General features: G+C 35.6%; 1 protein-coding gene across 4 annotated transcripts in view; it reads left to right on the forward strand.

Moving 5' to 3' along the window:
* GABRG3 (gamma-aminobutyric acid type A receptor subunit gamma3) overlaps positions 1–24,536 on the forward strand; it is a 729,606-nt gene that overhangs the window by 617,346 nt on the left and 87,724 nt on the right. For all 4 annotated transcript variants that reach the window (XM_019435789.2, XM_019435788.2, XM_019435790.2 and 1 more), the window contains exon 6: positions 21,388–21,525. In XM_019435789.2, the coding sequence (XP_019291334.1) occupies positions 21,388–21,525 (138 nt within the window). The remainder of the gene's footprint in view (positions 1–21,387; positions 21,526–24,536) is intronic.

Below are 24,536 nucleotides of genomic sequence, written 5' to 3' on the forward strand. Positions count from 1 at the left end.
ATAGGGGAAATTTCTCTCTGATTCTTTCAATGCTATTGACTTATCACAATGTTCCATCCTAGTGAATCACATTGACAATCATGCAACTTATCTTCATTACACACCACAGAACCATTTAATAATAGTACTTTTTGACTGGTGACATGTATTTGTGTAGCCAACTCTCACCCTGATTGAAACAGTTGAAATTGTTTGATTTAATATGGCCTTGGTTACTGGGAACACAATCCTCTTTCCCTGAAATTGTATCCCCATGCTCATTCATATGCTCATCAAGTCTTGAAAGGTGTTCCATAGCTGTCTCATCATTTGAGGAAATGCAAGTTCAATTTCATTATCTGGCTGAGAAGCAATCAATTCCTTCTGGCTTTTTTGGATCAGAGATGGGGGGCAATTAAATGTGCCTCTCAGGGGAGTCTCTTAACTCAGCAGGGCTCACTTTGTCCTTATACTTCTGACAAAAATTAACCAAAAAGAATATAATCCAGGCTTATTTTCCAAAGATTATTTTTATGTGAGGTAAATGGATGCAACTTGCTGCTCATAGCCTATAACAGAGGATGCAATGATGAAAGTCTAGGCTGTCCAGTCTCTTAGAAGAACTCTTGGTTTCTGTGGCATTCAGACATGGAAAGGTAGTTCTCCACAAGGATGCTGTGGGTGTCACATCCCCAGGAACTTGTTGTCTCTGACTGCCCTGTCTCCACCATGTTTATGGCCCTCCTTTCTGGTTCCAGTGTTTCATGCCCATTATCTTAATGCTTTCATAGTTCGATTCCACTAACATCCTCTCTTATAAGACTTTTCTCCCTTCTCTGCTTTCCCCAAACATACATACCTCCCCAGCACACATTCATGAATATCAAAAGCTGATTGTTGGGGCGCCTGGGTGGCTCAGTTGGTTAAGCATCTGACTTCGGCTCAGGTCATGATCCTAGGGTCCATGAGTTGGAGCCCCACGTTGGGCTCTGTGCTGACAGCTCAGAACCTGGAGCCTGCTTCAGATTCTGTGTCTCCCTCACTCTCTGCCCCTCCTCCCTCATGCTCTGTCTCTCTCTCTGTCAAAAATAAAAAAAACATTAATTTTTTTTTAAAAAAGCTCGTTGTTCTCTGCCCTCTGTCTCAAAAATTTTTATTTATTTATTTCTAATTTTTTAATGTTTATTTATTTTTGAGAGAGAGGTGGGGACAGAGAAAAGGGGAGACACAGAATCCAAAACAGGCTTCAGGCTCTGAGCTATCAGCACAGAGCCTGATGTTGGGTTTGAACTCACGAACTGTGAGATCATGACCCGAGCCGAACTCAGATGCTTAACCAACTGAGCCACCCAGGCACACCTGTCTCAACAATTTTTAGATGGAATATATGATAGCTATTGAAAATGTGTCAGTGTAGGGGCGCCTGGGTGGCTCAGTCGGTTAAGCGGCTGACTTCGGCTCAGGTCATGATCTCACGGTCAGTAAGTTCCAGCCCCGCGTGGGGCTCTGTGCTGACAGCTCAGAGCCTGGAGCCTGTTTCAGATTCTGTGTCTCCCTCTCTCTGACCCTCCCCCATTCATGCTTTGTCTCTCTCTGTCTCAAAAATAAATAAACGTTAAAAAAAATTAAAAAAAAAAAAGAAAATGTGTCAGTGTAAAAATATGAGAGGGCTATTCTCTTTCTGTTCTAATGGTCAATTCCCAAATGGTGGTGGTTTGCTCTCCTTTTGCCTCAGTCTCACATCTTCTTACCTGCGGTGAGTGCCCAGAACTTCAACATGCATCCTATGGGCCACAGGCAGCCCATGTACTTCATGTGACACAGGTTACAATGTGGGAGTTTTGCAAAAGGAAGGAAAAACCGCTTCCAAGGGTGTTATCATCCAAAACATGTCACTTTCCACAAAAAGAAATTGGAAAACAAATTACAATTAGCATAATTATATTTATCAGAGTGATGATTTGAACATGGATCTCTGGACAGTCCTTTGCAGTTTCACAAATTCAAGCTTCCTTCAAACTATAAGTAAATTCCTTAGACTAATATACAGTTTCTTTTGTCCAATATTCAGAGTTTTCCTTTCTTATTTCTCACCATCAAGTGTAATTTTTCATTATCAAACAGTGAAACTTGCATGCTTCTGCATTTATCTCATATTGGTTGTTTCTGTTTTAAGGGAAGTGAGGGAAAGGTGACTATGGCTAGATGAACTATGGGGAGCCTAAAATTCTGAGGGTCCATTCTATAGAATTAGTTTGTGTCACTGTTTTTGTAATTAGAGGCCATACTTTTGTAGTTGTGGCTGTATCCAAAAAGATTTGAATTTAGTAACCAAACATTGACTTTGGGTAAATTCAGGTATTATATATTTACATAATACATATTATAATACCTAAATACTCAAATTTAGGTATTATGTATTATATATTATACTCTAATGCCTAAATCTATCCAAAGGTCAAAATATATAATATATAATATATATTAAGATATATGTAATATATATATCTTATTACATTTATGGTATTATAATGAGAAAAACATTAAATAATTATTTTTGCTAACATTTTTGCCCACCAATTCCTCAAATAGGACATTTTATATACTTTTAGTTTCTAGTTCTTCATTTATTTTTGACAGACAGAGCAAAAAAACCCACTTATTTCAAGGCAGACTATTTTTGTGTGATAAGTTGCAAGAAGCAACAATTCAAACAATGTCTAAATTAAAGTAAAAGGCATTCCACCTCTCTTCATAGCACCCATATCTCTGTTTGACACTGAACTACAGTTAGCACATGTGCTCATCCTATATGCTTAGGTTTGCGCATGCGAACATATATAATAATATGTACATTAATACACACATGCACATACACATCTCTATTTTTTTAAGATAAACTTATACTTGACATAACTTTCTGGATCTTGTGTTTTATAAAGTGCTGTGGGCATACTTCCAATTCAGTGCATATTTTACTACCTCCTTCTTTTCAATGGCCACATTGTAATCAAGAATATGGATGGAGTATCATTTCTTCCACCATTCAAGGTGCTGAAAAATAGCATATCACAATAAACATTTGTAGTGTGTCTGTTTTGTTTGAATTTTTATTACTATTATTATTTGTTTTCTGGAACTGAATTTCTGTCACATAAATTCACAAGTCAAAATTTATGACATTTACTACTTTAAAAAATAGTACCACATTTCATTCCATGATTTTGTATTAGTTAATAATGTGTAAGTGACTTTTTTTTACCATCTTTGTCAGCATTGCCTATTTTAGTAAGTTGTTTTTTTTTAAATATATATTGCCTATCTCATGAAAAAAGTGAATCTTAATTGTTGCTTTTTTTTTCTGACTCTTAATGAATCAGGTCATTTTCTTCCATGTTTACTGGCCACTTGCTGCTCCCGCAGCCATCTCGCCCTCATTCTGTCCCCTCACTGGTTTATCCTTGTCAAACACTTCCCTGGTTTTTCTGAACCATATCATGCTTGCCCTTTCTTGCTCATAACCTTAATGCTGGTTGCACCCTCAAGGTTTCTCCAGCATCTTCCTCACCTCCTTTCTGATTATCTCACATCCCAAGCTTCCTTGTCACTCTCAGTCTCTCTCCACACCTACCTCTATCTGCTTATTGTCTTATACCTGAGAGAACAGAAGCCTAAGAAAGCAGGTAGGTTGACACACTCCTTACTGTTTCTGAAGCACTGAGAGTAGTGTCAGGTACCCAGTAAAATGGAAACAAAGAGTAGAACCAACCAATCAGCCAAAGCTCTGAGTTTGGAAGAAAACTAAATAAAAGGGACACAACACAACAAAATCAATATAGAACAATGAAACAAAGATATCTAAAATTATGAAAGAATACAGAAATGATAATTAATGATACTTAATATTAAATGATACTCAGTGGTAATATATTGTGGATTCTACTGTAAATAATGCACTTAATAATCATGAATAAAACTTAATACATCAAAAAAAAAGAAAGAAAGAAAACACTAAAGGACCAACAACTGAAGAAAAATAAATGATTCATAAAAAGCTACTATTTTTTAAAGTATGAAAAAGAAACCAGACACAAAGGTGAACATACTAATTCTTTTTATCTTAAGAACAAAAGCAGAGGAAATTAATCAGTGGTATCAGAGGCAAGATGTTGGTTACAATTCCAATAGAGAAGCAATTAATAAAGGTGATAGGGGCACCTGGGTGGCTCAGTCAGATGAGTATCTGACTCTTGATTTTGGCTCAGGTCATGATCTCATGGTCATAGGATTGAGTCTCACATTGGGCTCCATGCTCAGCGTTGAGAGATTCTCTCTATATATATCCCTCTGACTCTCTCTCTCTCACACTCTCTCAAATTAAAAAGAAAAAAAAAAGAGGTAATATAGGGAAGCCCTGGGGACCTGCTATGTTCTATATCATAAAAGCATAGTCAATCAGGTTACAAGGCAGAGTATGGGTTATTGCTGGAATAGGACTATGAGGTAGCTAATGTGGTGGGAATAAAGATTTTAGTTCCTTGGGATGAAGTAGTCTTGGGGGCTGCCAGAAATTTTGGGTATCTGCAATATTCTGTCTCCTGACTAGAACACTGGATAGACGGGCACATTAAGTTTTGTAAATCCATCAAGATGGGTACTTTTGACATGTGTTTTTTTTTCTGTAGTTTATTTCAAGGAAAAGTTATTTTAAGACCTTATTTGTATATATGGTATTAGAGATGAAGTCTAGCAAACTTTTAAAAAATGCTTATTATTCTAATTAAAATTGCAACATTGGAATCATATGTTTTATTCCAATGTTACTTCTGCCATCACACAATGTAGAGGGTTTTCAAGTAACCTTTGTGTTAAAATGTAAAACCCATGATGCATCACAATCTAACATTCCACTAAAGATAAAAAGATTCAAAATAATATAATGGCAGGCCTAATTTAGCAATTTATTTTAAAATTGAGCAATACAACTGATTAGAACTTATTTCAGAAATGTGATGGTGCTACATTGGAATATCTGTGACAAGAATTTATTAACTGAATATATTAAAACCTTAAAAGACTGATTCAGTAGCATATTTCAATAAAAATACTAAGCATGCATTAGAGGGAGAAATAGTAGGTGACAAACATAAGGCAAGCATCAGGGATATTATCATTGTTTCAGTGAATTATACAAAGGAAATAAAAATAAGCATCATGAATACTAGAAAAGTCAATATCATTATTTCCAGGTGAAATGATCATATAACTTGAAAAAATAATGCATGCAACTGAAATGATTACAATTAATATAAGTACTGATATGAGCTCAATCCAAAATAAATACATAATGTTTAACAGCTCTTATTCACATTATCAACATCTATGTAAAAGTAGAAATGATAAATACCTTTACATTAGACAAAAAATTAGAAAGCAAAAGCAAACATATATCATAGGAACATTTTTTAACATTAATGGCACAAGACATATATGAAAAAAGTAATCAAAATTCTATTGAAGAACCTAAAATCAGTCCTTCAAGAGAGGCATATGTTCCCGAAAAGAAAGATTTCCTATTCAAAGATGACTTCCATGATTAATTTGATAATTAAGATATTTCAAACAGAATTCAAATGATGTGGATTTTTCTGTATAATTGTCGTGTTAATTGCTGTTACAACTGGAGAGAGGATCTTAACTTTAACAGCAGTCCAGGGGAAGATTACTGTGAAAATGATAAGCTTCAACTGCCTGACCCCTCATTTGCACATGCTCTTTCCAAATCTCCAGGAGGGCTTCTAGGAAGATATGTAAAAATAAAGATATTTGAGCCATACTATGTGATCATGCTTGCCTCTTTCCACATTGTCTCCCAAGCAGTTTGGAGGAGGCAGTGGGCAGAGTGGTGGCACACTGAGGATGTAGCAGGGAAGGTTGATTGGGGTCATAAGTGTCTGCACTTCACACCTGTGCACAGGGCTTGAGCCATGTTCCTGAGTACTTCTCTCTGGGATTGTGAGGGATGGCTTTGCACTTTAGAAACTCTTCAGGAAAATGAGGTAAAAAAGAGTAATAGGTCCTCTGCTGCTCATGAAAAGCTAGGTGTTTACTACATCACTCAACAAATTTCCGTATTCTGCCCTCCTCCTAGGGAGTGGGCTCAATTTTGACATCACCAAATCCACAAGCCCCTTCTCATAACTACAACTTGAAATTTGTTGCATCTTTATTAAAAATTTTTTTAACTTTTTTTTTATTTTAGAGAGGAGGCAGAGGCAGAGAGAAGGAAAGAGAGAGAGAGAGAGAGGGAGAGAGAGAGAAAGAGAGAGAGAAAGAATCTTAAACACAGTCCACGCTCAGCATGGAGCCTGACGTGGGACTCCATCCCACAACTGTGAAATCATGGCCTGAGCCGAACTCAAGAGTTGGACATTCAACCAACTGAGACACCCAGGCACCCCATGTTGCATCTTTATTCAAATCACTCACATGCAGCCTGCTGTCAGTGTAAAAGGGACTAATTTCACTCATGCATTGGTGCTCCCAAACAGCTGTTGTAGGTATGAGCACTCAGTATTTATGGTACTCCCAAGATTTTTTTTAAATAACACCTTTATTGAGTTATATTTCATATACTACAAAATTCACCAATGTAAAGTATACATTTCAACAGTGCTTGGTGTATTCGTAGAACTGCACAACTGTCATCACCACCTAACTTAAAATATTTTCCTCACCCCAAATGAAACTCTGCACCAATTAGGCAGTCACTCCATTCTCCTCATGCCAGCCCTAAGCAACCATTAATGTATTTTCTGCCTTTCTAGTTTGCCCATTGTGGCCATTTCACATAAATACAATCATACAATATGTGGTTTTGTTTTTATATTAATCAGTTGGTACATATTGGGTTGTTTCCACTTTGTGGTTATTATGACTATTGCTGCTATGAACACTAGCATCCAGGTTTTGGTGTGAACATACCAACCTTGAAGCATATACCTTGGGCATATACCTTGAAGTGGCATATATGGTTGACATTTTGAAGAAATGCTAAACTGTTTTCCATAGAAATTGCACTATTTTACATTCCTACCAACAGTGTTTGAGGGTCCCAATTTTTCTGCATCCTCTTAAACGCTTGCTTTTTTCTCTTTTTTAATTGTATCCACCATTGTGCATGTGAAGCAGTATCTCATGTTAGTTTTGATTTTCATTTCCCTAATGACTAATGATATTGCACATCTTTTCATGTGCTTTTTGGTCACACTCATATCTTCCTTGAAAGAAAATCTATTCAAAACCATTGCCTGTTTTTTTAAATTAGACTATTTGTCTTTTTAATGTTGAGATGTAAAAGTTCTTATATATTTTGGACACAAGTCCCTCATCAGATGCATTATTTGCAAATATTTTCTCCCATTCTGTGCTAGTAGGCTTTTAAATTTTTATTTTTATTAAAAAAAATTTTAAGATATTAAAATTATACAACACAGCTAATAATTTAAAATTTATGAATGAGTAATTCTTTGTAAGTAGCTACATTTTTATAACTAGTGAGTAGGTGAAACTTTGGAAGACTTTGGAATCTACATACACGCATACTCCCAGACATACAGTACATGGGTGCCTCCCAGACTGCACCAAGCAAGGGTGATAAGAAGATGTGGTCCCATTCACTTAGTGGGTGGGATGCCAACCTCATATGGCCACACTAGCTCCTACACACCTCAACTGGACCCATTTTTCTTCCATTTGGTGGGAGTAAGGATCAATGACACTCTTCTGAGAATCACTAAAGAGAATAAGATATTACATCCAGGCCAGTGTTTTCACCTTTTTTAAAAGCTATGAAACCCTCAAAGTAATACAAAATATAAACATAGGCCCAAGGGTCTCTGGTTGACTATTAACTCCTCATAGACTGCTGTCTACCAAGGGAAACACAATTTGAAAACATTTACCTTGTACCAACTGATGCCCTAAAGCGCAACATGCATCCCATGGACAAACTGTGTTTATTTTTTTAAAAAAAGAAGAAAAAAAGAGTTAGTTGTAAACATTTAGAAGCCAGTAGATTTTCTTTTTCAAAAGTAAATATTTCTGCTTTTTTTTTTTTTTTAACGGCCAAAATATTTTGTGACTCTGGGCAGTTTCACAAAGTAGGCACTGCTCTGGATAGGGCTGTGCTGCAGGTTTCTGTACCCCCTCATCCCAGTTCACCTCATGGCCTCCCTCATTTATCCTTCCTGCTCCTGAAAGCACTGAACTTGCAAATTCACCTCTAGATGGATCTTTCCAACCTTTCACAGCAAGCCCCCCTGTAAAATACATTTTCCATTCCAGATTCAGGACACATACACATATTGAAAATAACACAAAATAATATTTCTGGGGACTATATAAGATGCCATATGATATGCTTCTTTCTATTCTACTATATTTCATTAAAAAATCCTGGATATTATTTTGAAATCCAAAAACACTGTCTTAGATTACTGCATCATATTAAAAGAGATAAGGCCACCAAGAGATTGAGTGGCTTGTCTGCTGTCTATAAACAAGGTAAACAATGTGTTTAGACCAAGTAATAACTTACAAGCTTCAATTCAAGGACACTTATTTAATAATTAATAGTCACTGGATGCTGCTGGACTACACTGAGTTGAGAAATCTCTGAATGAAGAATTTTGAGGAAGAATCTGTCATTATGTTTAAACATAGAGTTTTGTGATCTGGCAGCAAACCATAGTAATGCTACAATATCCAGCAGCCCCTACAATATCCAGTAACCACTAATATATCCAATAGCTCTTATAATATTGCTTAATCTTTGTGGCCTCCTACCCTGACAGTAATAAATTTGTCATTGCCTGAAGTTCTGCAGCATTTTGTGGCATTTTCATTGAGAAAATAATATTTTTCCTAGCATCAGGAAAATTATAGTTATACTTGGGCACATCAACAACCATAGACAAAAAATTTATCACAATTGCCAAAATGGAATTTATGTTTTCTTTCATAGAAACAAAAATAAATTTAAAAGCAGCTTCTTACTGCATATTTTAAATCAGTCCTCTTTTCCCTCTAAACCTTTCTCAAAGTAGATCAAATGCAACAGACATGGAGCTACCACTTAACTCTCTTCGTTCAAAGCAAATACAACTTTTCCTTAGACAAAAGGCTGTGCAGACTGTAATTCTTATATAAGGCTTTGCCTCTTGACCCATTTTAACCTAAGCTGAAGCACAGGAAGAAGAGGGACCCAGAGGGGTGTGCAAGAGAGGATCCTCCAAGATCAAACATGTTGACAGTTGTCATAGCTACTAATCATTGAACCCTCCCCCCAACCCTCCCTCCTTTAGCCACCTAAGACTGGAACACATAAGGGAGAGCCTTTGCACAGCCCAGAGAGGGAAAAACTTTTCAATGTAGTATTTTGAATGAGTTTTATTTTTGGCACTACAATAAAAACTAAAATCGACATTAATTTTGTAATTACCATGGCCTGGAACACTGCTAAGCACTTTATGTTATCTCTTAGGGCTGCTATTATAAAATTCTGTAAAATGGATGGCTTCAACAGCGAACATGTATTTCTCACAGTTCTGGAGGCTAGAAGTCCAAGATCAAAATGCTGTGAAATTCAGTGTCTACTGAGGGCCCTCTTCCTGATCTGCAGATCTGTCTACTGTGTCCCTATGTGTGGAAAAGAGAGATGTCTTTCTTGTGCCTCTTCTTATAAAGACACTAATCCCATGAAGAGAGCTTAAGCTTCATAACCTAGTTACCTTCCAAAGGTCTCACCTCCAGATCCCAACACATTGGGGATTAGAGCTTCAACATATAAATTTGGTGGGGTGCAAGAGACACATTCACTCCTTAACATGGAATTATGTGCAGTTTTCAGTACTACTACACTATTAAAGGTAGGCATCCTATCCACATTCTTCACATTTCACAAATTAGGAGCCTAAAACCTGGGAAGTGTCTCACTTAATGGGATCAAAGTCTTAAAGCACATATATGGCAGACTCTGAATCCAGTGTGTAGGATCGCTGGTACTGTTTTTGGACTGCTCATATATTTTTATTTTGATAACCCTCTTAGACTTCTAATAGCTATTTTATTGTCTAAAGATAAGCTTTAGTTTGCAACTTGCATGAACATTTTCTCGGCCTTTCTATTTTTTAATAGAGAAAAAGAGTACAGTGAAACCCCATGTGCTAGTTACCCAACATCAACATTTTGCTCTTTTGGTTTAGGGTATCTGTCTCATATTTTTTAAAGAATACCTTAAGTAAATGTTAGCCAACATACGGATTCTCCAATAAACACTTCCTCTAACAGATATGCACCTCTGCTAATCCAGTGTCATTATCACAAAGTTAATAGTGATTCTTTAATATCATATAACACTCAATCAATCCATGGCCAGTTTCTCCAGGTGTCTTTTTTACAGTCATTTCAAATCAGTATCAGTTAAGGTCTACACATTGCATTTGATTGATATTTCTCTCAAGTTTATTTTAGTCAGTACAAGCTTCCTTTATTTATTTGGGCAGAAATGAGGCCATCTTGCCTGCCAACTTCCACACATCCTAGATTTAGTTGGCTATATTTTCATGGTGTCATGTATTCCCCACATTTCTTACAACTAGTAGTTAGCTCTAGACCTTTAGTGAGCTTTTAGGTTCAACTCTTTTGAAGAGTACTTCATAGGCCGTCCTGTGTAATTCTGATTACATCATGGCAGAAGTAACATGTCTGCTTGACCTTCTTTAGTGATGCTGAGACAGACTCCCAGATCCATCAGAGGCTACAGAGGAGTATATTTTAATTATGCCATTTTTTTCCTGCATTTGTTAGCTGTGGTTTGTCTGTAAAAATGAACTTTACCTAATTGGTATTTATTTAGCTAAAATTCAGTCCTTTGAAAGCACCTGGAAAAATTCATATTGCCATTTATTTATCAATTTTCAGTACAATTTGTTGGTGCCCAACAGCTTCTAGTCCTTTCTCTTATTTGGAGTGAAGTTTGGCATTTTTATCAACTTATGGTCCATTTTTAATGTTAACTAGTTATTCATAGATTTTACTATTGGATTTTTGGCCTAATTTTTTCTCATTTTTATATGTCATTCTTTATTAGTATAATAAATCCTTTTTATGTGATATATTAACCATATTTTCTCAAGTTGTTATTTGTCATGTTTACTTTCCTTAAAGCATAGTTTTTGTTATGTTAAATCATTTTTTTCATGTTGCCAATTTTATAAATACATTTTTAATTGCTCTTGGATTTTGAGTCATTGTTAGGAAATTTTTTATTAACCCAAAGTTGTAAAGGAATTCATTCATATCTCTATTCTAGTATTTTTGTGGGTTTTTTAGATCTCTGATCCTCTTGGAATTTATTATGGAGGATGGTATAAAATGCATCTAAATTTATACTTTTCTCATATGGCTTCCACAGATCATAAACTCCTACTTCCTCCTATTAATTTAATTTGTTGTCTTTATCATATACTAATTCCAGGAGAATCTCAACTATCTTGTTCCCTTGGTCTGTTATATGCTAAAGAAAAATTGAGTTTGGTGTAGTCTTTGTAACATTTTATAAACATAAATTTTTATTATTTAATAATATTTAATAATCTAAGAAAAACTGGTTCCCTTCATTGCATTTCTCCTGGTATTTTTTTTAATTTTTTAAAGTTTATTTTATTATTTTTGAGACAGGGAGACACAGAGCGTGACCAGGGGAGGGGCAGAGAGTGAGAAGGAAACACAGAATCTGAAACAGGCTCCAGGCTCTGATTTTCAGCACAGAGCCCAATGCGGGACTCAAACCCACAAACTGTGAGATCATGACCTGAGCCAAAGTCGGACACTTAACCGACTGAGCTACCCAGGCACCCATGGGTAAGGTAATTCCTAATTATTATTCTAAGTAATATTGATAGATAACCAACTTGTCTGGAAACAGAAAAGAAAGAAAAAAAGCTAATGACTTTCTTGAGATTACTTCAAATGAACATATTTAACTTGGGTAAATCAACACCTTTATGTTTTTGAGTCCCCCTAGTCAGGAATATGGCGTGTCTTTTATTTATTCAGTTTACTTTTGGCTCAGTAGTAACTTATGGACTGCTTCTTATAGAATTTGTGAGTTTTTGTTAAGTTATACTTAGCTATTTATGATATTTAAAAAATTATTTATGGTAGTTTATCCATTGATTCTTCTGTGTCTTCTAGATGCAAAACCATATTTTTCTTTCTAATTTGTATGCTTCTTATTTTATTTATTTATTTTTCTAGAATTATTTTGGTTAATGTATCCAAAATAATGGCAAGTGATAGTGAAGATAATGGACACTTACTTGTTTTAAAAAGAAAAGGAAAGTCTCTAGTGTTTTCTTTGTAATTAAGTTATTGGTTTCTAGTAACACACACACAGTATACATATATATATATATATATATATATATATATATATCTGTATATACTAATGTATATATACTTATACAGGTATATATGAAATATCATTTAAGCTCTCCTTTATTGAATATTTTTAACACAAATGTATGCTACGTTTTATCAAATGTCTTTGCCTTCTATGAAGATGAACATCAGATGGATTATGCTCACGAATTTCCACTCTTTCCTTCCTATTAATCTCATTAGGTCATAATGTGTTTAATATGCTGATTGAGACTGTTTACTAACAATTCATTTGAGGTTTTGCATCAATATTTGTAAGTGAGATTTGCTTTTCTTGTGCATCCATTATCAGGCTGCATATCATTGTTATACTTACTATATAAAAATAATTAGGATGTTTTCCTTCATTTTCTACTCTCTGGACTGGTTTGAGTAGCACCGACAGTATCTGATTGTTAAAGGTGTCATAGGACTCCCTGTATGTCCACCTGTCTGATGCTTTCTCACACAAGCACTCTTTCTACAATCTTCCATTTTTCTCCTATGGTAACTAAATTGTTTTGGAGGAAATTTTGACACTACTGAAAAGGAGAAAAATACTCATATTTTTGAAAATTATAACTTGTAGGGTGAAACTTTTACAGAGAAAAATGCTATCAAATTGTGAAATATTGTTGTTTGTTAAGTTTGTGCTAGAAGGAACTATAACCTTCATGACAAACTTGACCATCCACTGAAGTTATAAATGTCTGGTCCATGAATCATTGATATTTTTTTTTCATATGTGAAGTATTCAATATAATAAGGTGATTAAAAAGATTTTTAAAATCAAAAGCCTACTTTTATATACTTCAATATAAAGTAAGATAAAATAAATAATTTTATGTTTTCACCATGAACAGATAAAGCAAGTCAAGTGAGAAACAAATGAGATTGTTCACATTTGGTTTCCTGAGGAATATATGGTTATGGTTAGAATTTTTATTTCTGTAAGATATTATAGTAACTATGATACTCAAACTTATAATGTAAGTATTAGGCTAGATCTCATGATGTATGTGAAAGAACTGATGGTTAAAAACAAAATATCTTTGTTTTAATGAAACAACAAAGCAACAATTAACAGAAAAAGCATGTCAAGATTAAAATCTGTCTTCTTTGTCTTACTTAGCTTTTTCTTAATATTGTTTTCTAGCTTCAAAAATTAGAAAATACTTTGTTTTATGGGATCCAAACAGAGGGTCTCCTTCCTGGGAGCCAGGGACTGAGACTGAAGAGCAGGCATATTCACTATGGTCATGGCTTTTAATGTAAGATTCAGTAGTATCACTACAACATGGGGCCAGCTGGACAGATTGGCAGGATTAGTAATTAACTTTGTTGGTATGAAAATTTTATTTTCGTAACCATAAGGCATGTTTCTCTTTTAAACATTTCTATCAAATAGTATTAGTTAATATATATGTACAGAAGTAAGACACACACACACAAACATGTACATATACACGTACACACACACAGAACTGACATTCAAGTAGAAGGATCCTGCTCAAAATAATTTCAGAATAATTAATAAAAATGTAATAATAAAACTACAAAATAATTATAATTAAATTTGGAAACAGTTATCTGAACATTTTTTTAAGGAAGGACTACTTAAGCCTCAATAAAAAGGTAAATATAGAAATGATGGATGAGGGGTGCCTGGGTGGCTCAGTCAGTTAACCATCTGACTCTTGAATTCTGCTCAGGTCATGATCTCACAGTTTGTGGTTTTGAACCCTGTGTCTGGCTCTGTGCTGATGGCATAGAGCCTGCTTGGAAGTCTCTCTCTCTCCATCTCTCTCTCTCTCTCTCTCTGCCTCTTTCTTTCTCTCTCAAAATTAATTTTTAAAAAAGAAATGATTGATGAATTTGCTAATATGAAGTTGTTGAGGTTCAGTATGTCACACATAACAAAAATACCAAGAAGGAGGAAACAAATGGGAATGGAAGGACTTCTCTAAATGATTCAAAATTATCCAAAAACAAAAGTTTCTATGTCCCTCTCAGGACTTTGGACCCCTACAAGTAAGGTCCCATGGCTCTTAGAACATTGACTGGCACATAATTACAGTTATATGTGACAGCAATATTATGATGATTATGATGCTGATGATGGTCATGGTGGTGGTGGTGGCAGTATTGGCAAAGGTGATGATCACTGTGGTGAAGATAATGATGACCATGACCATGATTGTGATGATATTGATGATGATGATGTGTAGGAAAACGAGGCATAGAAAAGAATTCAGTGGCTAAGTAAGACACTAGAATTTTTCTTCCACTTTACCTTCTCTATAAAATCCCAACTACCATTGTTATTTCAAGTGATTGCATACATCTTCAGAAGACTATGGTTAATTTAAATGTAAATATGTTTTACAGAAAATGTTACATATAAATTTATCAACACATTAGTATTGATTATTTGTCAAAGGGAGGATACAACAGGAGACCTTCTGAATTAGAAATAAGAATGAAAGTTGTAAAAGAAGTCAGGTAGAATGGAGTTGAAAGAAGTCTATACAAGAAGTTGTATAGACCTAGGTTTGTTTTGCAGCTCATCAAAGGTGATCTGTGTGGCACTGGGTAAGTTATTTAATATTTACAATGTTCAGATAAGTCCAGAAGAGGATTAAGATTAAATGGAAAATATAGGTAAAAATCCTATTGAGCCTATTGGTGTACAATGAATAAAATCCATCATTTGTTGCTTTATTATTGTTATAATTATGGCATGGAAGATAAACTTTGGAATGGTGGAGTAAGCATCTCAGTGACCACTTCCCCATAAAAATCAGTGAAAATACTAGCAAAGCAACTAAAATTTCAAAACAGTATAAATAACTAAAGTCACAAATTGTCTATCCAAGAGAAACTTTTGAATCTCAGAAATAATAGAGCCTATGCATGTAAGCTTTGGGTTATCCCCTTTCTCTCTGCCTTCTTGAAGACTCATTGGCATGGTAGTTATGAAAGATGTGCAGGCTCACAATGAATGGACAAGATGGACCTCTTTGGGTACTCAGTTAAGAATTTTATCCCAAAAGCAAAGTCAATATTTTGTCAAAACTAGCAGTATTCTAGCAAAATGAAAAATTTCATTCCCTAGGTATTGTGGCCATTTGACTCAGAGCTCAGCTCAGCTTTAAAAAAAAGACAATTTAAGATTCAGTATCACTAAAGCATCATAGAAAAAAAATTGGAAATCTTCTGACAATGTTATATCTGCCTAAGTTTGTGATATTAATTAGTGCAAACAAAAGACCAGGCCAAAAAAAAATTAAAGCAAGACCTGTACTACAAGGAACTTTGAAGAGCTCCAGCAAATTCCTGAAGATCTATAAGAATGTTGTGTATCTGTGCAGGGCTGTGTGCATGCCCAGGAAACACCTAGGAATAGAGAAGGCCCTGTCACTAACCTCTGGCTTTGAGGAACTGTGTAAGCAGAAAATTAAAGCTAAGGCTGTCCTGTAAACTGTTTAAAGTTTAAAGTTATGCCTTCACACACAGATCTCCTTAGCAGAATTAGGAAGAAATACAGGCAAGACATTTAAGGAAACTTTCTCACTGATCACTGGCTGACCACTAAATTATAATAAACCAAAAGTGAAGTTTAGGAGAGACCAGGCTTAAAAACAAAAACAAGAGCATAAAATCAACAACAAAAATTTAAAGAACTCAGTGGCTACACAGTGTGGAGAATACAGATTTACAAATTAGTTTAGAAGAGTCACTAAGGAAATTAACAAGAAGAAAAACAAGCATGAAACCAAAAAACCCAGGAACGGCAACCACCCCTTAAGTGAAAAGAGGATTCTGATACTGGAATTGTTATAATACATTATTTAAAATGTCCAGTTTCCAATGAAAAATTACAAAACCTGCAAAGAAATAGGAAAGCATACCAATACACAGGAATAAAAGCTGTCAATAGAAATAATCTTTGAAGAATCCCAGATGTTGGATGTAATAGACACGAACTTTAAGTCAGCTTTTCTACATGCATTCAAGGAACTAAAGTAAACTATGTCCGATGAATTAAGGGCAAGGAGAGTATGATAATTAAGTCTCACTAAATGAAGAATATCTGTAAAATGGTAGAAACTATTAAAAATAAATCAATTCCAATTCTGGAGTTGAATAGTACAATGACTGAAAGAAAAAATTCACTAGCCAGCTACAAATTACAGATTTGAGCAGTCAGAAGAAAATAGCAGCAGACTTGAAGATAGGCCAGTAAAGATTATCTAGTAAGAGGAACAAAATGAAGACCGAGTTGAGAAAAGTGTATAGAAACTCATACATCCATTGGCACATCATGATAATTACCAATAAACATTTAATGAAAGTCTCAAAGGAGAAGAGCAGAGAAATAGGGCCAAAATTATTTGAAAAGCTAGCAACCTAAAGAAGCTCAACAAATTATAAGCAACTCAAAGAGATACGTACCTTTCCACATCAGAGTCAAACTGACAATTTCTCAATAGAAACCAAGGAGGCCAGAAGATGATTAGAAAATTTCCTTCAAAATGTTGAAGGTAAAAGACTGTCAACCAATAATTCTAGAACTAGCAAAACTCTTCTTCAAAAATGCAGGAGAATCAAAAGATAATCCACAGCATACTAGAAAATATTTGTAAAACATATGCCTAATAAAAGATTTGACCCAAATTATATAGATAATTCTTAAGACTCAACAATATGAAAACAAATAACCCAATTTAAAAATGAGCCAAAAATCTAAATACCTCACCAAAGAAGACATATATATGGCCAATAAAATCATGAAAAGATGTTCAATATCATCAGTCATTAGGGAAGTGAAAATTAAACAGCCATGTACACTTCACACCCACTGTGATTATTATAATTAGAAAGACAGATATTGGCAAATTTTGGAAAGACTATGGAGAAGTTGGAGCCCTCATATATTGCTGGTAGGATTTTAAGGTATTGCCTTGAAAAACAGTTTGGCAGTTTCCCCAAAACATTAAATATAGGGGCACTTGGGTGTGTTGGTTAGTTAAGCATTTAACTCTTGATTTCAGCTCAGGTCATGATCTCATGATTCATGAGATGGAGCCCAACTTTAGGCTCTGTGCTAACATTGGGAGCCTACTTGGGATTCTTTCTCTCTCTCTCTCTCTCTCTCTCTCTCTGTTCCTCCCCTGTTCTCTGTTCATGTTCATGGTATCTCTCTCTCTCTCTCTCTCTCTCTCTCTCTCGAAATAAATAAATAAACTTAAAACAATTTAGTGTTTATTCATTTTCGAAAGAGAGAGAGAGACAGAGAGATTGCAAGCAAGGGAGGAACAGAGAGGGGGACACAGAATCTGAAGCAGGCTTCAGCCTCTGAGCTGTCAGCACAGAGGCTGAACTGTTAGCACAGAGCCCAATGTGGGGCCCAAGGTGGTCTCAAGCTCACAAACTGTGAGAACATGACCTGAACCAAAGTCGGACACTTAACTGAGCCACCCAGGCACCCCAATAAATAAACTTAAAAAAATGTTAAATATAGTTACTCTATCACTCAACAATTCCACTCCTATTCATAAACCCAAAATAAATTGAAAACAAGCAGCACAAAATCTCATACATAGGTGTTTATAACTCTTGAATAATTAGGTGGGTAATACTGCCATTTGCTTAGGTAGAAAAATGGAAAAGAAGCAAGTTTAGGTTAAGGGAAGGGAAACTTGTCTTTGGAAGAAGTTAAACATGTAGTGCTTTTAGATATCTTATGAGAAGCAGGGAGCTGGATATCTGATTCTTGAGACGTAGAAAAATGTCAAGACTAAGGCATTGACATAGGAGTCATCAGCCTAAATATGGTACTTAACATAATGGAGCAGAAAAATATTACCTAGAGAGAATACGTTCTCCAAAAGTAAAAAAAAAAAAAAAAAAAAAAGGAAGAAGTCCAGGCCAAACCCTGAGGCACGCCAACTTTCAGACATCAGAGAGGAGAAACCAGCAAAGGAGTCAGAAAAGGAACATCCAGTGAAGTGGATGAAACAACATAAGGCAAGGGAATATAGTTTCAAGAAGAAGGAGTTAATTCTATTGAACGTTGCTGAGATCAAGTAAGTTACAGAAGGAGAACCTGGACACTGGATTTGGCAATATGTTGACCAGTCACAGGAGAGTATCAGATGTGGAGTAATGGAATGTATTGAAGAGTGAACAGGTGATTTATCAGAGACAATGATGATAAGCAAATCTTTCAAGAAGGTTTGCCTTGAAGACAAGCAGAGAAATAGGACAATAGCAGCAAAATTTTTATTTTGGTTACTGTACACCATGCTGAGGCTTCCTAGTGACCAAAATGCTTTAAGTACCCCTCACCTTGACTAAACTTCACGCAGCCCTTTTCCTGATAGGCTCCTAGCCTCCCTTCTTTGACAGCATTTACTTTAAAAGAAAAAAATTGTGGGGCACCTGGGTGGCTCAGTTGGTTGGGCGTCTGACTTAGGCTCAGGTCATGATTTCACGGTCTGTGAGTTCCAGCCCTGCGTCGGGCTTTGTGCTGACAGCTCAGAGCCTGGAGCCTGTTTCTGATTCTGTGTCTCCCTCTCTCTCTGCCCCTCCCCCACTCATGCTGTGTGTGTGTCTCTCTCTGTCAAAAATAAATAAACATTTAAAAATATTTTTAATAAAAAAAGAAAAAAATTGTAGTTATAAGTTCTTTCTCTGACCCTTTAAGATGTAAGTCTTTTTAAAGGGATCTTGTTAGTTTCATAATAGAAATTGTCTTTCTCAAGGATCTGGGAACCATCTCTTTAAAATATATTCAAGAAAGATAGTATCCCAATCTCCTAGTTTCTGTAGGAAGGTAATAGCCTAACTTCGGCAGGGCTTTCCTCCAAGTTGCATAACTACCTCTCATCATAAAGATATGTGAAGTTTATTAGCACACACTGGTGGTCTATGACCTCTTCCTAACATTCTCTAATTGCTTTTCACTTGCTCACCTTAGCTTTAAAAAACCCTATTGTTCTTTATTTTGATGGAGCTTCATTTTCGTATTACAATAGTCTTGAATAAATTATTTAAAAAATGTCAAATGTTCATCACAGCATTATTCATAAGATTGTAGAAGTGGATTCAAGCAAACTACCTATCGATTGACAAATGGATAAGCAAAATATGGTATATTCATGTGGTAGGATATTATTGGGTGATAAATAAGGGTGAAAACCTCACAGGGACTACAATATGAGTGAACCTTGAACACATTACACTAACTGAAGGAGGTCAGTTTAAAAGATAACATGTTGTATGATTTCATTTATATGAAATGTCCAAAACAGGCAAATCTATAGACAGAAAATACATTAGTGGATGCCAAGGACTGGATGAGACAAGTGATGTTAGTGATGTGTGCAAGGGGAATGGGAAGTGACTGCTAGTGGATCTGAGGTTTCATTTTGTGGTGATGAAAATATTCTAAAATTACATTATGAAAATAGTTCCACCACTCTGAGAATATACTAAAAACCACTGAACTGTACATGTTTTATGTATGCAAATTGCACCTCAATAAAGCTGTTTAATAAAACAAGTTAAAAAGAAATAATTGTAGCATAAAGTCCTTTATGACAGTCTGATAGGAAGATAAAGCAAGCAGGACAGTGGCTAATGGCCAAGTAAAATGTTTGTTTACTTCATAGAAATGTCTGGAGCTGAGTCTCAGTGCCTTGATATCAACATTGTCAAGTTAAAGGAGAGCAATTATCCCAGAATTGGTGACAATAATTTCACAGAACAATACACAATCAGAAAGAAGGGGGCATACCTGTGATCTATTTTAGTCTTTTAATGAGGGACCCAAGTTAACAATGATGGGCAGAAGGGAAAATACCAAGAATGCATACTGTCTTTAAGGGTTTTGCAAACTGATCTTTGCAATATTTAATTAGAAATTTTCAATCACTTTATTAATATGCTTGTATTAGTATGTGTGCACCAGTATGGTGCTTTTTATATTCAGGATGCTAGTGCATACATTTCCTACTACCACAGACAGTCATGCCAGCAGTGTCTATGTGAATCAGTGAAGGGCTAATAATACCAATGCTGTCATGTGTTGGGCAACAACATAGGATATAGGCCTGCTCTTAGGTGAGGCATGCCCTATGGGGAAACCTTGTTATATAGCCTGGAGACAGGACAGTACTCCAAAAACTAAGTGTTTTCCAAGTGCTGTTCAGAAGTGGGGATCGAGGAGTTGAGAAGCAATAATTGGGGCAAACTCTTGCTTGGACCAGGGACCCCACAGGACCCTGGTAACAGCACCTGTCCATGACACCTGGCTCTGAGCAGGTTGCCACACTAGGTTTAAGGCAGCAGAAACACACTAGCATCTTGTTTCCTGGAGAATTTAATAAGGTGAGCATTGGTCTCTAATAAAAGTCAAAGCAGGACTGAGAGTCAGTTAACCTCTGGAATCCTGGCATGATTGCCTTATTAAATTTGTTTTTCCTGAGATCTGAATGGACTGAGTTTTGGGGAGAGAGAAGGTGATGTAGGTCAGATAGTTAGATCTCAGAGTCTGGAAACTAGTGACACTCTGACTAGCATCTTCCCTCTTTGAAAGCTGACCACAGCTTATGGTGACTAAAAGGGGTTCTCCAAGCTTAAAGAAACAAAGACAGCCCCGTTATATGCTGGGTCCACACAGATGATGACCAGGCTTCTGGCTGTGAACATCTTGCTGATCATGAAGATCTGCAGCAGGAACTCTCTGAGTTTAATGGCCTTTACCCATTAATTTTTGAGTTTTAGTGCCTTTGAGTAAATTTTTGAGAGCAAATATGACCTAAAATTTTAACTTCTGTCAAATGATCAGAATTATAATTTTGACTATAATGTTTTATAAACCTATATCTTCAAGGGTAAACATTTGTTCTATATTTTCAGATGGCTACCCCAAAGAAGAAATGATTTACAGATGGAGAAAAAATTCAGTTGAGGCAGCTGATCAGAAATCCTGGCGGCTTTATCAGTTTGACTTTATGGGCCTCAGAAACACTACAGAAATTGTAACAACATCTGCAGGTAGGACTTAATTTAAGGAAGTATAACTTTCAAAAAAAAGACTGACTTTTCTTCCCTCATTCCTAAGGCTACATATAATCAGACTCTTAATGTAGAATTCCATCATGCATATGCTTTAACTACTTATATTAGGGCAATCATATACCTCAAGTGATATTTGAGGAAAAATAACCAATTCAAAAGTGAAAATATTTTTTAAAGTTTTAATTGGTATGGGAAAAGGATGATTAGAATGGTCTTTTTTAATCAAAAATTTTTAATTAAGGCTGTATTTGCATCATGTCCATAAGCTTAACTAGGATTCCAACTATTGACAATATTTATATAAACTGATTTTAGTAATGATGGGAGTACAACTTTCCACATACATAATAAAATATTATTGATAATCTCAACATGAAAGAAGCCCTTTGCATTTTAATTTCTGTTTTTTTGGTATCCTTTACTCTAAACTTTATTTTAAGCTTTGTATTTCTTTTCCAATATATTGAACAGAATAATAATCCACCAATTTGATTTCATTAAGTGACTCATATGCATATTAAGATGAAAAGAAGTGATTCATCTATTAATGTATTTGGATGTTTGGGGATTTTTGTTTTATGGGGGGTTTTGTTTGTTTGTTTTCAGTATTTACTTATGCCTATGGCCTACTATTTTGCAATTGATTTACTTTTTCCAGGGTGTGGGGTGCATATGGCTTTAAAGCCAGCTTTTCTACTGATCTTATTGTTAATGTGAATAGTTTATTGGCACTTAAAACTCCATAACAATTTTTTTACTGATGATTAAGATTAAGATATAAACTTTGATAATTAGAGGTAAATACCTTTAAAGGAGAGTCTGAATTCTTGATAGAATAGTAAAATATAGAACATTTCCACATTAAGAAAAGTCTGAAAATCCCTGATTAACAGAGAAAATCAAAACTTCCCTACAGGTGTCATGGTGGTAAAGGTGAGAAATGGTGTCTGTGTTTAAATATTAGACAATGATAAAGTTAAAAGAATAAAAGATCATAATTTATTTAAATAAGCTGTGGAAGCAGCAAGAAGGGAAATGTGTTGGAGAGACTTTTTCCCAATTATGAGTCACCTACATTAAGAATGTAATTCTGCTCCTTGAAAAGTTGAAATGTACTAGCAGACCTTTTGGGTATAAAGCGGCCCAAAGGAGGGTAACTAAATGAGAGAGTTGTCCTAGCATTTAAGTGCCAAATATCAATGCTGTTTTTCTTCTCTTGTTGTTCTCTGAAAGATGATGTTAAAGGATAGGAAATCCAAAGGCAACTAAAACACAACTGGCCCAGGAGTTTTGAAATCCACTGTTAAGACAATATCAGCACAGGGAAGTAGCAAATAGAGGGGGCTGGGGAGTCAAGGTAATAGTCTGAGCAATTATGTGCTAGGTGTTACTGTTACCAGAGAATTGGTTCCAAACTTAGGTTCAGCTACTTAATGCTCAAAAATCAATACTCAAGAGACAAGTGATTGTGGGAGAGGAAATGCTGCTTTATTCAGGAAGCTTGTAACCTGGAAAAATGGTTGACAAACATCTCAACGACCATCTTCCCCATCCAGGTGAAGCCAGAGGGTTTTAAAGGGGAAGGCACGGGAAAAGGGAGGGGTCTGTGTGTGGGAAAGCAGGTGCCCTGGCGGCTAGTCCTGTGTCCCCTGTGTCGACGTGACCCTGAACAGACTTGTTGGTATCAGTGGCAGCTGTTTTCAAATGTAGTGAGGACTTAAATTCTGGGAAAGTTTCATCCTTCACTCTTTAAGGTCAGGGGTCTGCAAATCTCAGGGGAAGTAAATTCTACTACATATTAAAGGGCTTAGGTCTGCAAAGAGTGCCTAACTTTGAAGTAAGTTAACCCTTAAGACCGGTTGGAGTGCTATCACATTACTGTGGGTTTAAACAAATATGGAAAACATTCACTGGCAGCAAGAAGATTTCAGTCTCACTAGAAAAACATGGTAGACATTAAAGGCTTATGAACAAACCAAGAATCTATACACCAGCATAACAAATAGACATTATATTAAGCTAAATTCTACGCAATGTTTAGGGCTGTCATTTATAAGAAATGACAGTTCCCCAGGAATTTTTTTTACTTGTTCCAGGAAGTCAATGAATGTATTGACATTGATAGATGGATGTTCTCTACCTGCTCTTCTCTGACTTCTGTTTTTATTTGAACTTCATATTATGTTGAATCTTATAAATCACCCCTTCCTTTAGAAAATAAGAACAAAATGTATTCTAAATAAATTAATCTATATTAAAAAAATTAAACTCACTTGCCTCTAATAAATCAGATGCTGTGTAATATGGGAGTGAGATGTAAATGATGAATTTTCATTCTTCATTTCTAAACGTCTCGTGGGCCCAAGGTGGTTGCCACACTCCAATGCTTATTGTAGCAGACCAGAATGCTCTATATCCTATTTCCCCAGTGGAAAATCCTGGAAAAGTTACTATGATCACTTTTACACACTCTCTCAGCTCCCTTTTCCCCCTTTTCTTGCATACAATCCAACCCTAGTGAAACCCAGCCCTCTACCCACTCCAAACCACACCCATGCAGCATTATGGAGGAAAAATAATAAATAAAAGCATGCTATTTTTCATCATTACTGTCTTTTGAAGTTGTTGGCCATGAATTTCAAGAGGGTTTTAAGGTTATCATATTACATTGTTCTTGGCGTTTCTCAATCTTTTATTCATTATCACTTCTCCTAAGGAGTCTTTTTATATATATTTTAACTACCTCCCTTAGAAATACTGATACTAATGATATGCTTGTATATATTTTCATGTATTATGGCCTTTTGGAGGACTACACATAGCAATATCAAAGACTGTCACCTGTCCCTCCAAAAAGAATTTCACTCCCACAGGAGTAATATCACCTCCATTAAAATTTACGCTGGAGTCTATTTATTCTTCCACTTTCTTGAATGGCCAGTTCCTATTTTGCTCTTTGTCCCAACCTCATTCTTTACTTTCCACTA

Source organism: Panthera pardus, unplaced genomic scaffold, assembly GCF_024362965.1.
Source record: "Panthera pardus isolate Hobbes unplaced genomic scaffold, ASM2436296v1 HiC_scaffold_24, whole genome shotgun sequence".
Lineage (NCBI taxonomy): Eukaryota > Metazoa > Chordata > Mammalia > Carnivora > Felidae > Panthera > Panthera pardus.